We start from the raw sequence: 14,214 nt of genomic DNA, 5'->3' as shown, positions 1-14,214 counted from the left end.
GCTACATGAGGTGTACGACTATGATTTGAAAAAGTCATAACGAAAGGCATGCGCTGTTTTTTGCCTTACTGCAGAAAAGCTGGACATCATTCACAAGATATATTATATAATTCACAAGTGATAATATAAGTATCATTGACAAGTGATAATATATGTAGGTATCATTCACAAGTGATAATATAGGTATCATTCACAAGATATATTATATAATTCACAAGTGATAATATAGGTTTAATTCACAAGTGATAATATATCTATCTTCCACAAGTGATAGGCTAATATTATCACCCATCAGACTATTCTTGATTTAATCTTGTCTTTACACATACTAAATAATATATGAGTGAAATTAGTTTTGATTTAGAATGGGCCATTATCATGCACATGTCTCGGAACAGGGGCAGGGGAAAAAAATACATGTCATATATCCACTTACAGTGGCTTGCGAAAGTATTCACCCCCTTGGCATTTTTCCTATTTTGTTGCCTTACAACCTGGAATTAAAATACATTTTTAGGGGGTTTGTATCATTTGATTTACACAACATGCCTACCACTTTCAAGATGCAAAATATTATTTGGGGTGATACCAACAAGAAATTAGACCAAAAAAATTTAACTTGAGTGTGCATAACTATTCAACCACCCCCAAATTCAATACTTTGTAGATCCACCTTTTGCAGCAATTACAGCTGCAAGTCTCTTGGGGTATGTCTCTATAAGCTTGGCACATCTAGCTACTGGGATTTTTGCCCATTCTTCAAGGCAAAACTGCTCTAGCTCCTTTAAAAAAATGTTTTAACTTTTATTTAACATGGAAAGTCAGTTAAGATCAAATTCTTATTTATTTATCCTTCAAGTTGGATGGGTTCCTCTGAGGTCTGGGCTTTGACTAGGCCACTCCAAGACATTTAAATAATTCCCCTTACACCAGTCGAGTGTTGCTTTAGCAGTATGCTTAGGGTCATTGTCCTGCTGGAAGGTGAACCTCCGTCCCAGTCTCAAATCTCTGGAAGACTGAAACAGGTTTCCCTCAAGAATTTCCCTGTATTTAGCGCCATCCATCATTCCTTCCATTCTGACCAGTTTCCCAGTTCCTGCCAAAAAAAAACATCCCCCCCCAGCATGATGCTGCCACCACCATGCTTCACTGTGGGGATGGTGCTCTCGGGGTGATGAGAGGTGTTGGGTTTGCGCCAGACGTAGCGTTTTCCTTGATGGCCAAAAAGCTCAATTTTAGTCTCATCTGACCAGAGTACCTTCTTCCATGTGTTTGTGGAGTCTCGCACATGCCTTTTGGTGAACACAAAACGTGTTTGCTTATTTTTTCTTCAAGCAATGGCTTTTTTTCTGGACACTCTTCCGTAAAGCCCAGCTCTGTGGAGTGTATGGCTTAAAGTGATCCTATGGACAGATACTCCCATCTCCGCTGTGGAACTTTGTAGCTCCTTCAGGGTTATCTTTGGTCTCTTTGTTGCCTCTCTGATTAATGCCCTCCTTGCCTGGTCTGTGAGTTTTGGTGGGCGGCCCTCTCTTGGCAGGTTTGTTCTGGTGCCATATTCTTTCCATTTTTTAATAATGGATTTAATGGTGCTCCGTGGGATGTTCAAAGTTTCTGATATTGTTTTAGGACCCAATCCTGATCTGTACTTCTCCACAACTTTGTCCCTGACCTGTTTGGAGAGCTCCTTGGTCTTCATGGTGCCACTTGCTTGGTGGTGCCCCTTGCTTAGTGGTGTTGCAGACTCTGGGGCCTTTCAGAACAGATGTATATATACTGAGATCATGTGACAGATCATGTGACACTTAGATTGCACACAGGTGGACTTTATTTAACTAATTATGTGACTTTGAACGTAATTGGTTGCACCAGATCTTATTTAGGGGCTTCATAGCAAAAGGGGTGAATACATATACATGCACCACTTTTCCGTTTATAATTTATTTTTTGAAATAACTTATTTTTTCATTTCATTTCACCAATTTGGACTATTTTGTGTATATCCATTAAATTAAATCCAAATAAAAATCCATTTAAATTACAGGATGTAATGCAACAAAATAGGACAAACGCCAAGGGGGATGAATGCTTTTGCAAGGCACTGTAAATAGAGTAAATGGAGGACGCTTTTCCCATGGTTCAGTTGCATGCAAGCCAGATAGGCTGTACTCCTGTTGTGAAGCAAAGCAATGTGCTTAATATTAGGAAAGTTGCTAAATAAGTATAGTATGCCTAGCCTATAGAAAGCTGATGGGATCCTGTTTTGAATCGAGGCCATCAAAACTCTGTTTTCTCACACAATTACATAGCCTATAGAAATGTTGCGCAACATGAGCTCATGGGCTCTCATGAAGTGTTTGATTTGATTTTCAATGACATTTGCATTGATGTTAGCGTAATTAGAGGAACAATAGAGGGCTGAGTACCAGGCAGTTAGCAAGTTTGGTAGGCTACTAATGACCTTCAGCAGCATCAGAGCTTTGAGAAGCCTACAGTAGTTACCATAACTAAACGGTCACTTGGAATTGGACTGCAGCAGTAATACAGTCACTGTAACGGCCCTATCCACCAACAATAATAATCATTGCAATTTGTTTTTACTTACCTTGGGGCCTCTCTTGCTAGGGTCTCGGCCCTTCAGTCTCTTGGAGGTGGGGAAGCTGTACTCGATGTCTCCCTCCTTGAAGTCATACGGGTCGTCCCCAAGGTCCCCCAGCCCTTCCACCCCAGGCTGCTGCAGTAGACCCAGGGTCTGGATGTGTTCCCTAACACGCTCCTCGGATATCTTGAAACACTTCTCTGTCTGCGCGAATAGTCTGGAGGGAAATTAGATAGGAAACTTAGAGTGATCCTCGGAGTGTGTGTTTGTTTGTGTGCCTGCCTGCGTGCTTGCGTGAATGCTGGCGTGCGTGAGTGCGTGTCTTTAGTTTCTACATTCATGACCTGGTCTCTCTCTCACCTTTTCAGTGCAACTCCCTCAGTGACCTGTGTATCTGTCTTTAATTCCACTCTGTCACTGGGCAGCTCTGGAGGCCTGAACTCAGCCTTATCAGCCCTAGGAGTCCTGAAGCCCCTCCACCAGCCCGCCTCAGCTTCCCTCTCTCTGGGCCCAAGAGGGGCTGCATAGAGAGCAGTCGCACTGGGCTCCATCACCCCCAGCCCTGACGCCCCATCTGGACAGGGGGCCATGCCCACAGGAGCATCCAGTACCTCAGGGTCCTGCCCCACCCGCGGATGGGGGCTGAGCGTGGGGGGTAATGGGGAGACGGGAGAGTGGAGCAGGGACTGGGGAGCTTTCCTGCCAGCTGAGAGGGGCTTGGGGTACTTGCAGGTGGGCATGGGATCCAGGAGAGGGTCCAGGGCGACTAGGCCGAGCTGGGACCCTCCAGTGGAGTCTTGTTCCTGGCAGGTCTCCTGGCCCACAGAGAGCCGGTGGTGGAAGGGGGTCATGGCGGCGACCCTCTTGGGCTGTTTGTCGGGTTTCTCGGACTTGTCCGTGGCCTTGTGCTTAGGCAGAGAGGGAGGAGGAAGTGCTGGGCCCAGGGAGGGGGTGGGGTTGGCACCAGACAGAGGGTTGGCAGAGGAGGTGTTGGTCTGCTGCTGCTGTTTCTGCTGCTGCTTTAACCTTCAGGAAGAGAAACAGGATATGATGGCAGCCAGAACTAGCGTGGCAGGTGAGGATTCTGTTCTTAAACATACTGAACACTTTCAACTATGTGTAGCAACTTGTGAGGACTTGTCTACATCATATCATATCAACACAGTATATTTAATACAAATACTTACACTACATTTTCACAATGTTCACATTATTTCTACATAATCAATACGCAATATTCAATTTCAATAGGCTTCACCCCCAGATGCCAACCCCTGTGCCAACCTGGAGCAGCTGCAGGGTGCCCTCTCGCCCGAGTCGATAAAGTCCCAGGTGGTCACCCCGTTTGGCGCCTCCTTCTTTGGCGTCACGCTACTGGGCACACTGCATCTGGGGGCACAAAGAGAGGCGTGAGGGCGCCAATCGTGTCACTGCACATCAACACTAACAATTCCACCGCAAATGCCAAGAGATAAACAGTGTCTGAAGCTGTGCCCCGGTTAGCCAGCAGCCTCTCTAGACACTCACTTGTGTTGCAGTTGGTTGAGATAACACTCCTTCCATGCCTGATGCACCACCTGATTGGTCAGTTTCTTCCCAGAATGCTTTGGGCTGTGGTTGGTGGTCCCAATGGCCCTCTCCTGGGCAGGGAGGATGCTGGACACTGTCACAAAGCCACTGTCTGCTGAAATAATCAACAGATGACATTATTCACTGGAGTTTGTTCCCTTTGGCAAGGCTGTGGGTGGATGTCTTAAAAGTGCACGGCAGGAGACACTTTACTAGGACTCTTGAGATATTGAGAAATTGCAATCAGACACTCAAGAACAACTCTGCAGCTAGAGTATAGCATTATTAGTTTGTTTGTATCAGCTGTTTTATTTCTTAATTTATTAGATATTCATCAAGTAGACTTCATTCAATGTTGATTATGGATTTGATTGCATTTAGAGTTGGGTTATGGATTGCAGTATTGAGTTGTTTTGCTGTTGTGCAAGTAGAGCTGAATCAGAGTCATTTTGGGTATGTAATTATTTAGGGTCAAGTTCTGGAGTTTATGATGATGATATGGTGTGGTGGTAGAGGCATCCAGTACCTGAGCAGGGCTGTTCAGGTGAGGTGGGCGGTGTGAGGGGGATGCTACAATGGGAGGGGTCTCTGCTGAGCCCCTGGGCTCCGGGGGCAGGTAGGGGCTGGTCCACAGGCAGGTCGCCATGGGCAACCAGCACAAAGGCTGCTGGGTAGATCATCCTCACACCACCTAGAAGAAGATGAAAGAGTAGTTTAAATCCCCTCACACTCACACAGATGCACTCATGTCCACCCCACACACTCCTTCTGTGGCCAATACACACTGGATTGGTTAATCATTGCATGGCCTACAGTGGCTGGCTGGTACTGGGCTTAGGGAGGTCCGATTTCAATCAGTTCTAATCAATGATGAGGGGTCAGGCAGCCAGTCGATGGGCTTGGCAGCCAGTCAATGGGCTGATTACACCATGCTGTGTTTCCGTCACTCCCTGGAGCTTCTCTCATCTTCTCCCAATCTCTCCTCTTCCCCTCCCCTCTTCCCTTCTCCTCCCCTCTCCTCCTCTCTCCACTCCTCTCCTCCCCTCCCCTCCACACCTCTCCCTTTCTCTCCTCTTGTCTTTCCTCCTTACCTCAATGCACTCTGAGAGACATAACACTTCTCCCTTGAGAGCACTGGATCCACCACTAATTAACCACCTCCAGTATCATTTAGCCTCAAACAGACAATTAATGTGCAATCAAAGCTGAGACTAAAATCGATGAAGAGCTGTTGTTCTCTGTTGTTCCCTCTTTAGGTGTGATAATGATAATACATTTCAGTAACACCATATCAAAACACTTTGCCAATAGCCTACTGTCACCCATAGCATACTGCCACCCATAGCCTACTGTCACCCATAGCATACTGTCACCCATAGCCTACTGTCACCCATAGCCTACTGTCACCCATAGCCTACTGTCACCCATAGCCTACTGTCACCCATAGCATACTGTCACCCATAGCCTACGGTCGCCCATAGCCTACTGTCACCCATAGCCTACTGTCACCCATAGCCTACTGTCACCCATAGTCTACTGTCACCCATATTCTACTGTCACCCATAGCCTACATATCGATGAAGAGCTGTTGTTCTCTGTTGTTCCCTCTTTAGGTGTGATAATGATAATACATTTCAGTAACACCATATCAAAACACTTTGCCAATAGCCTACTGTCACCCATAGCATACTGTCACCCATAGCCTACTGTCACCCATAGCATACTGTCACCCATAGCCTACTGTCGCCCATAGCCTACTGTCACCCATAGCCTACTGTCGCCCATAGCCTACTGTCACCCATAGCCTACTGTCACCCATAGCATACTGTCACCCATAGCCTACGGTCGCCCATAGCCTACTGTCACCCATAGCCTACTGTCACCCATAGCATACTGTCACCCATAGCCTACTGCACCCATAGCATACTGTCACCCATAGCCTACGGTCGCCCATAGCCTACTGTCACCCATAGTCTACTGTCGCCCATAGCCTACTGTCACCCATAGCCTACTGTCACCCATAGCCTACTGTCACATATAGCCTAGTATCACCAATAGCCTACTGTCACCCATAGCCTACTGTCACCCATATTCTACTGTCACCCATAGCCTACTGTCACCCATAGCCTACTGTCACCAATAGCCTACTGTCACCAATAGCCTACTGTCACCCATAGCCTACTGTCACCCATATCCTACTGTCACCCATAGCCTACTGTCACCCATAGCCTACTGTCACCCATAGCCTACTGTCACCCATAGCCTATTGTTCATGCGCGTACACTGAGTGTACAAAACATTAGGAACACCTCCCTAATATTGAGTTGCACCCCTCCCCCCCTTTTGCAGCATCAATTAGTTGGGGCATGGACTCGACAAGGTGTCGAAAGCATTCCACAGGGATGCTGGCCCATATTGACTCCAATGCTGTGTGTCAAGTTGGCTAGATGTCCTTTGGGTGGTGGACCATTCTTGATATACACGACAAAAACCTAGCAGCGTTGCAGTTCTTGACACAAACCGGTGCGCCTGGCACCTACTACAATGCCCCGTTCAAAGGCACTTACATTTTTTGTTTTGCTCATTCACCCTCTGAACGACACATATACAATCCATGTCTCAATTGTCTCAAGGCTTAAAATCCTTCTTTAACCTGTCTCCTAACCTCATCTACACTGACTGAAGTGGATTTAACAAGTGACATCAAAAATGGATCATAGCTGGATTCACTTGGTCAGAGCTGGGAGGATCGTCAGCTGATGTGGCGCACCTGGGCATGCTTAGCCTGCAGGCTATAAAGGGTGGCCACATCAGCCAACAATCTCTTCCCTGACTGGCAGGCTGGCTTCCACCACCTTTAGTTTTTTTTTGTTGTTTTCACCATACAACACCCTCTCACACATCCACACACTGCATACACTACTGATCCTACAGACGTCCACAGCTTGTGTTACATTTTTGTATTTATTATTAATTAGTTGAATAAATGTATTCCTTTTTACATTTAAGTCATGCGTGGTCTCCCTTTGTTGTTACGAACTATGAGCCAGGTCGTAACAATGTATATACAGCAAAGTGTGTACATTCAATTACATTCAAAGGTAGCAAGCAGGGCCGGCTCCAGGCATACGCAACATAAGTGGTGGTTCCCGAGTGGGAACTCAGTTTAGGAGTTTAGGAACTCAGTTGGTCTCAACTTACTGTTGAGAGTTAAAATAGTAGAATACACAAGGTGCAAGTTCGAAATTTGCTTGTGCATCAGCAGTTTTTCTCTTGTTTTGTCAGTCACTGACAGTCAGTCAATCAGATAAAAAAAAAACTATTGGTAGGTTAGTCTAGCTAGTTATCTAAACTTATAGTAATCATGGCGGAATACTGACCAGGGCACGTGTCCAGGAGCCCTGACCTCCAGGGGGCCCACATTGATTTTGTTAGTCACTCTCACTCAGATATCATGTAAAAAAGGCTAATATTTCTCTACACCCCATGGCAAAAAATAGGTAGAATTTCAGGAAATTTGTTTAAAAATAAAATACAAATGTGCCCGATTGGTGGGGGGCCCCACAACCAAATCTCGCTTATGGCCCCCAAAAGGCTACAGCCAGCCCTGGTAGCAAGTGTTTTGAACGTTACCATACATACCTACGATGACCTCGACGGCCACATGACTGTTGGGGTCAAACAGCGGGTCAGTGCCCTCCCTCTCCGCACCCATGCCCCCCATGCCGGCACCCCCTGTGCCCCCCTCTCTATGGCGCTGCAGCACCATGGGGTAGAAGTAGCTCCACTCCTCCATCAGCTTCCTCACGGCTTGGTCACTCATCTTATAGGCCTGGCCCGTCAGAGAGCCCGACAGACCATACGGACTCAGGATCACTGCAGTGGCAACGGGTGGAGGGATCGACAGACAGACATAGAGTCAGACAGATGAACATACAGATGGGAGCACAGACACATAGATAGGTAGCAGTAGAGACAGACACATAGATAGGTAGAAGTAGAGACAGACACATAGATAGGTAGAAGTAGAGACAGACACATAGATAGGTAGAAGTAGAGACAGACACATAGATAGGTAGAAGTAGAGACAGACACATAGATAGGTAGCAGTAGAGACAGACGCATAGATAGGTAGAAGTAGAGACAGACACATAGATAGGTAGCAGTAGAGACAGACACATAGATAGGTAGAAGTAGAGACAGACACATAGATAGGTAGAAGTAGAGACAGACACATAGATAAGTAGAAGTAGAGACAGACACATAGATAGGTAGAAGTAGAGACAGACACATAGATAGGTAGCAGTAGAGACAGACACATAGATAGGTAGAAGTAGAGACAGACACATAGATAGGTAGCAGTAGAGACAGACACATAGATAGGTAGAAGTAGAGACAGACACATAGATAGGTAGAAGTAGAGACAGACACATAGATAGGTAGCAGTAGAGACAGACACATAGATAGGTAGCAGTAGAGACAGACACATAGATAGGTAGCAGTAGAGACAGACACATAGATAGGTAGCAGTAGAGACAGACACATAGATAGTTAGACATAGAGACAGACACATAGATAGGTAGCAGTAGAGACAGACACATAGATAGTTAGACATAGAGACAGACACATAGATAGGTAGACGTAGAGACAGATACAAGGATAGGTAGAAGTAGAGACAGACACATAGATAGGTAGAAGTAGAGACAGACACATAGATAGGTAGAAGTAGAGACAGACACATAGATAGGTAGCAGTAGAGACAGACACATAGATAGGTAGAAGTAGAGACAGACACATAGATAGGTAGAAGTAGAGACAGACACATAGATAAGTAGAAGTAGAGACAGACACATAGATAGGTAGAAGTAGAGACAGACACATAGATAGGTAGAAGTAGACAGACATATAGATAGTTAGACATAGAGACAGACACATAGATAGGTAGAAGTAGAGACAGATACAAGGATAGGTAGAAGTAGAGACAGACACATAGATAGGTAGAAGTAGAGACAGACACATAGATAGGTAGAAGTAGAGACAGACACATAGATAGGTAGAAGTAGACAGACACATAGATAGGTAGAAGTAGACAGACACATAGATAGTTAGACATAGAGACAGACACATAGATAGGTAGAAGTAGAGACAGATACAAGGATAGGTAGAAGTAGAGACAGACACATAGATAGGTAGCAGTAGAGACAGACACATAGATAGGTAGAAGTAGACAGACACATAGATAGGTAGAAGTAGAGACAGATACAAGGATAGGTAGAAGTAGAGACAGACACATAGATAAGTAGTAGTAGAGACAGACACATACATAGGTAGCAGTAGAGACAGACACATAGATAAGTAGTAGTAGAGACAGACACATAGATAAGTAGTAGTAGAGACAGACACATAGATAGGTAGCAGTAGAGACAGACACATAGATAAGTAGTAGTAGAGACAGACACATAGATAAGTAGTAGTAGAGACAGACACATAGATAGGTAGCAGTAGAGACAGACACATAGATAAGTAGTAGTAGAGACAGACACATAGATAAGTAGTAGTAGAGACAGACACATAGATAGGTAGCAGTAGAGACAGACACATAGATAGGTAGCAGTAGAGACAGACACATAGATAAGTAGTAGTAGAGACAGACACATAGATAGGTAGCAGTAGAGACAGACACATAGATAGGTAGCAGTAGAGACCGACACATAGATAAGTAGAAGTAGAGACAGACACATAGATAAGTAGTAGTAGAGACAGACACATAGATAGGTAGCAGTAGAGACAGACACATAGATAAGTAGATATAATAGAATAAACAGTCAGAGAGGGGAGCACAGAGGTGCAGTATATCAGAAAGGACCACTGTCATGTTCAGAATCAGAGATTTGATAATACACATAGTTATGACATTGATGCTCAGGTTAAAACAGAGACGGGTAAAGACATCCAGTGTGTTGGCTCTTACGTCTCTGTTACCCTGGGTGTTTCTCACCTTGTACGGGGGCTGAGGAGGTCTGGGCCAGGCGGATGTGGTCATCAGTGATGTGGTAGGCAGGCTGGTGTTGGGCAATCTCTACGCTGGTGCACACATTACTCTCCCCATGCAGGAAGAAGGTGAAGGAGCACGATAGGTGCTCACTGTAGAGACAGAGAGAGAGAGAGACACAGAGACAACGTCAGTCACATACAGTCTCTATGCAGTAAAGACTTTACACTGCAGAGAGAAAGACAATATAGAGACAACATTTCTGGCACTTTGCACTAAGTTGCTGTTATACCATGTAGTTACTATGGTAACAGGGATGCCATTAGCTCCCCATGGTAACTACTGATTAGTAATCGTGAGCTGCAAATTTGTACATACTATAGATGAGAAAACAGACTTAATGTGTCTTTCAAAATACAAAGCTTTTCATAAAATCATATAAGCTTATAGTTCATCTTCCAACATACTGTAGGTACTTATTGCAGGAATAAATCCTTATTTCCCTATGATTGATTAAAGTGACATAATGTTTATGTATGGCTTCTACTCTTTAGTATACTTCATGGTACAGTTTATTACGGTGGTCTTTGTTTTATCACACATGTGATAGCTAACCCATTATTGTGATCTATAACTGAGGGTGGGCAGGACATCATTAACCACCAGATGTTAATGATGTGCATTTTTAATCTATAAACACCATCGCCTGTCTGGCCAGGCTTATAAACCAGCAGACAATAAACTCAGCATGTAATCTCCATGTGATTACCGTGCTGCCTAGTGCCTATGCAATATCTCTGTACCCTGAAGAAACTGGCCTATGTTAGAGCCGTAATGGATCATCAATTCAATACAGTGGCCAATTCCAAAGCCACACACGGGCTGTTTTGGAATAGAACTAATGATAATATCTCAGGGTCTGTTATTCACTGTTGATGTGGCCTGAAGATGGCGCTGAGTGATTGGGGAGAGAGACCAGTTTCTTAGCTACATAAACATTCCTCAAGCTCACCAAGAAATACCATCATAACAGCAGGCGGTTGCAGCACTGCTATCCAGACACACACACTGAGGCACACACACACACATACACACACACACACAAACACACACTTCCTGATGTTCCCGCTGCTGCATCAGGCCATGAAACTCAAACTGGCTTCTGTTCTACAGTACTACATCTCCCATCTCAATAATTTAGATCTCTACAGCACATGTAATCTATATATATATTTTTTAAATAAAAAAATCTATGTCGCTCCCCTCCACCCCCTTACTTAACGCCACATGAAGAGCTATTTATAGCCGTGAGGGGTGCCTTCAGGGGATAGTCTGTAGTGAAGAGTCCAGTCCAGCCCACCAACAACACACACACACACACACACACACACACACACACACACACACACACACACACACACACACACACACACACACACACACACACACACACACACACACACACACACACACACACACACACACACAAATGCACATATTCAGCCAAGTTGGACCTACTGTATGAAAAGCATGTGTTGTTGTCTGACGCTGCTTCCCTATGGTGACTTTGCATCACTGCCCAGTGTGAACTCATCCATATGAGTGGACAACAGGCCTTTGGGATACAGTCATGTACAAAATAATGTAATAAGATTAAAGTTGTTCCCTACCGTAGGGAACAGAATAATGTAAGAACGACAGTAAGTATGATTGGACGATTTCCTACATTTCTAAATTGTCAGCTCCAGTTTGAATATTTCTATTTTCTATGTGGCCAAATTAAATATTTACTTAAGACAAAATGTTTCTCTATTTGTATTGTTGCCCTTAGTTTCACACACTGAAAATGCTTTATTAACCAATCATAAGTACAATCAATAACTTTGACAACTGTCTTCTGATACACTTTCTATCCCTTCTGGAGTCTCCACTTGGACTGCCTCTATACACTGTTAATAAGCCATGTGTAAGGAGCTTCCACAACTTCCTCCTCACATTGGTCATCCTATTTACTCAACAGCCAAGCCCCCTATTTATACTCAAGCAGGAGACAATCTCCTGGGGTGCTTATTTTTTTACGAGAGCTGCCTACCAAAACACACATTAGTCCTTTCCATGACTCCCCCGTGACCCTTTCTCCAGACCGCAGTCAGAGCAGGAGAGGGAGGGAAATCTCCATGAAAAATGTTCCGACATAAAAAATCACCGCACAGCTCACTAGCTGGCTTCTCCCCTCCCTCCTTGTCTGTACTGAGCGAGTGGAACATTCAGCAGTCAGAACACTGACTGAGTCTTTTCATATTTCAACAGTGTGGCAGGGGGACCTGCGCTGAAAATCTACTGTACAGACTGACTGGCTAACAGCACTGTGAGATTACCTTGGTATAGTTTACCTTGGTATAGTTTACCTTGGTATAGTTTACCTTGGTAAATCTACTAGAGCACATACAATGGTTATACTGTACCAAATAATTATGTCCACAATATAGGGCATGATAACAGTAATGACAATGTACTGTAGGTAATCACAACAATCATAATATAATGTTTTGCTCCATTTCAGGCAACAACACAGACTGAGTACGTTTACATGCACAGTAATATTTCGATATTAAACTGATTGTGGCAGTAGGCAGATTATGCAGATTAGTCATGTAAACACCTTAGTCTGTTTAGCTTAATCCAAGTAAGGTCATAATGGAAGTAAGCATACACTGATTAAAACACCTGGTTTTCTGAGCAGTCTTTCAAATGATTAGGACATGTAAACACCTTTACATTTTACTGCAGTGGGCTAAATCAGGGTCTACTTTGAAACAAAAGTATACATCTCACATACATGGTTATGAGCTTAAAAAAGAAGACACCTGTATCATGTTAAGTTTAAATGTATTACATTTTGAGTTTGCATAACAATATTACACTTCATATACATCACAGAAGACTGAAATATAACAAAACCGTTTGAAATAGAAACACCGGATTTTCAGCGTAAAAATAATAATACATGTTTATAATTGAAATTATGAAAAATATTAATAACATTCCACCCATGAGGCCGCTAAGTCATTTGACTGTTGGAAAGGCTACTAGGCGTTCCAGTGGTGTATTTGATCTGTGCATGTGCTAGCACCAGCCGAGAGCCTCCCTCTTTAGCACGAGGGAAGTAAGTTCAGAACAACTGAATGTATGCGTCTTAGAAGTAGCTTTCACATACAAATGTATATCTCCGAGCTCAGAATGAAATATGCTTCTCAAAAATAACATGGTCGATGTGGAAAAAGGTTTATTTTGATTGGTGATTTTCTGCATTTACCAGAGTGCCATCAGGTAGCCTGATGTAAGATGTGTCCATGTTAACAGGATTATTAGGAAAATGGTTCTTCTTGCAAAGCATGTAAACTTAAAAAAAAAAAGTTCTCTCCCCAATGGGTAGTTACAGTCTTGTCCATTCGCTGCAACTCCCGTACGGACTCGGGAGAGGTGAAGGTCGAGAGCCATGCATCCTCCAAAACACGACCCTGCCAAGCCACACTGCTTCTTGACACACTGCTCGCTTAACCCGGAAGTCAGTCGCACCAATGTGGCGGAGGAAACACCGTATACCTGGCGACCGAAGTCAGCGTGCATCCCATCACAAGAAGTCGCTAAAGCGCAATGAGACAAGGACATCCCGGCCGGCCAAGCCCTCCCTTAACCTGGATGACGCCGGGCCAATTGTGCGCCGCCTCATGGGTCTCCCGGTCGCAACCGGCTGGGATCGAACTGTAGTGACACCTCCAGCACTGTGATGCAGTGCCTTAGACCGCTGCGCCACTCGGGAGGCCCGCATGTACAGTGCCTTGCAAAAGTATTCATACCCCTTGGCGTTTTTCCTATTTTGTTGCATTACAACCTGTAATTTTAATGGATTTTTATTTGGTGTCATGTAATGGATAACCACAAAATAGTCCAAATTGGTGAAGTGAAATGAAAAAAATAACTTGTTTCAAAAAATGTTTAAAAAATGTTTTTAACAGAAAAGTGGTGCTTGCATATGTATTCACCCCCTTTG

The 14,214-nt window shown here is 44.2% G+C and overlaps 1 protein-coding gene across 1 annotated transcript in view; it reads right to left on the bottom strand.

The window, feature by feature from the left end:
• Window positions 1-14,214, bottom strand: part of LOC120025656 (mediator of RNA polymerase II transcription subunit 13-like) — a 115,605-nt gene that overhangs the window by 15,631 nt on the left and 85,760 nt on the right. Inside the window, exons 5-11 of the mRNA XM_038970203.1 lie at window positions 10,167-10,312; window positions 7,811-8,044; window positions 4,695-4,859; window positions 4,127-4,283; window positions 3,884-3,988; window positions 2,960-3,625; window positions 2,606-2,816 (exon numbers count right to left, since the gene is read on the bottom strand). Coding sequence (XP_038826131.1) covers window positions 2,606-2,816; window positions 2,960-3,625; window positions 3,884-3,988; window positions 4,127-4,283; window positions 4,695-4,859; window positions 7,811-8,044; window positions 10,167-10,312 — 1,684 coding nt within the window. The remainder of the gene's footprint in view (window positions 1-2,605; window positions 2,817-2,959; window positions 3,626-3,883; window positions 3,989-4,126; window positions 4,284-4,694; window positions 4,860-7,810; window positions 8,045-10,166; window positions 10,313-14,214) is intronic.

This window comes from Salvelinus namaycush, chromosome 31 (assembly GCF_016432855.1).
Source record: "Salvelinus namaycush isolate Seneca chromosome 31, SaNama_1.0, whole genome shotgun sequence".
NCBI lineage: Eukaryota > Metazoa > Chordata > Actinopteri > Salmoniformes > Salmonidae > Salvelinus > Salvelinus namaycush.
The sequence above is the reverse complement of the archived record's forward strand: the minus strand, read 5'-3'. Positions and strand labels throughout refer to the sequence as shown.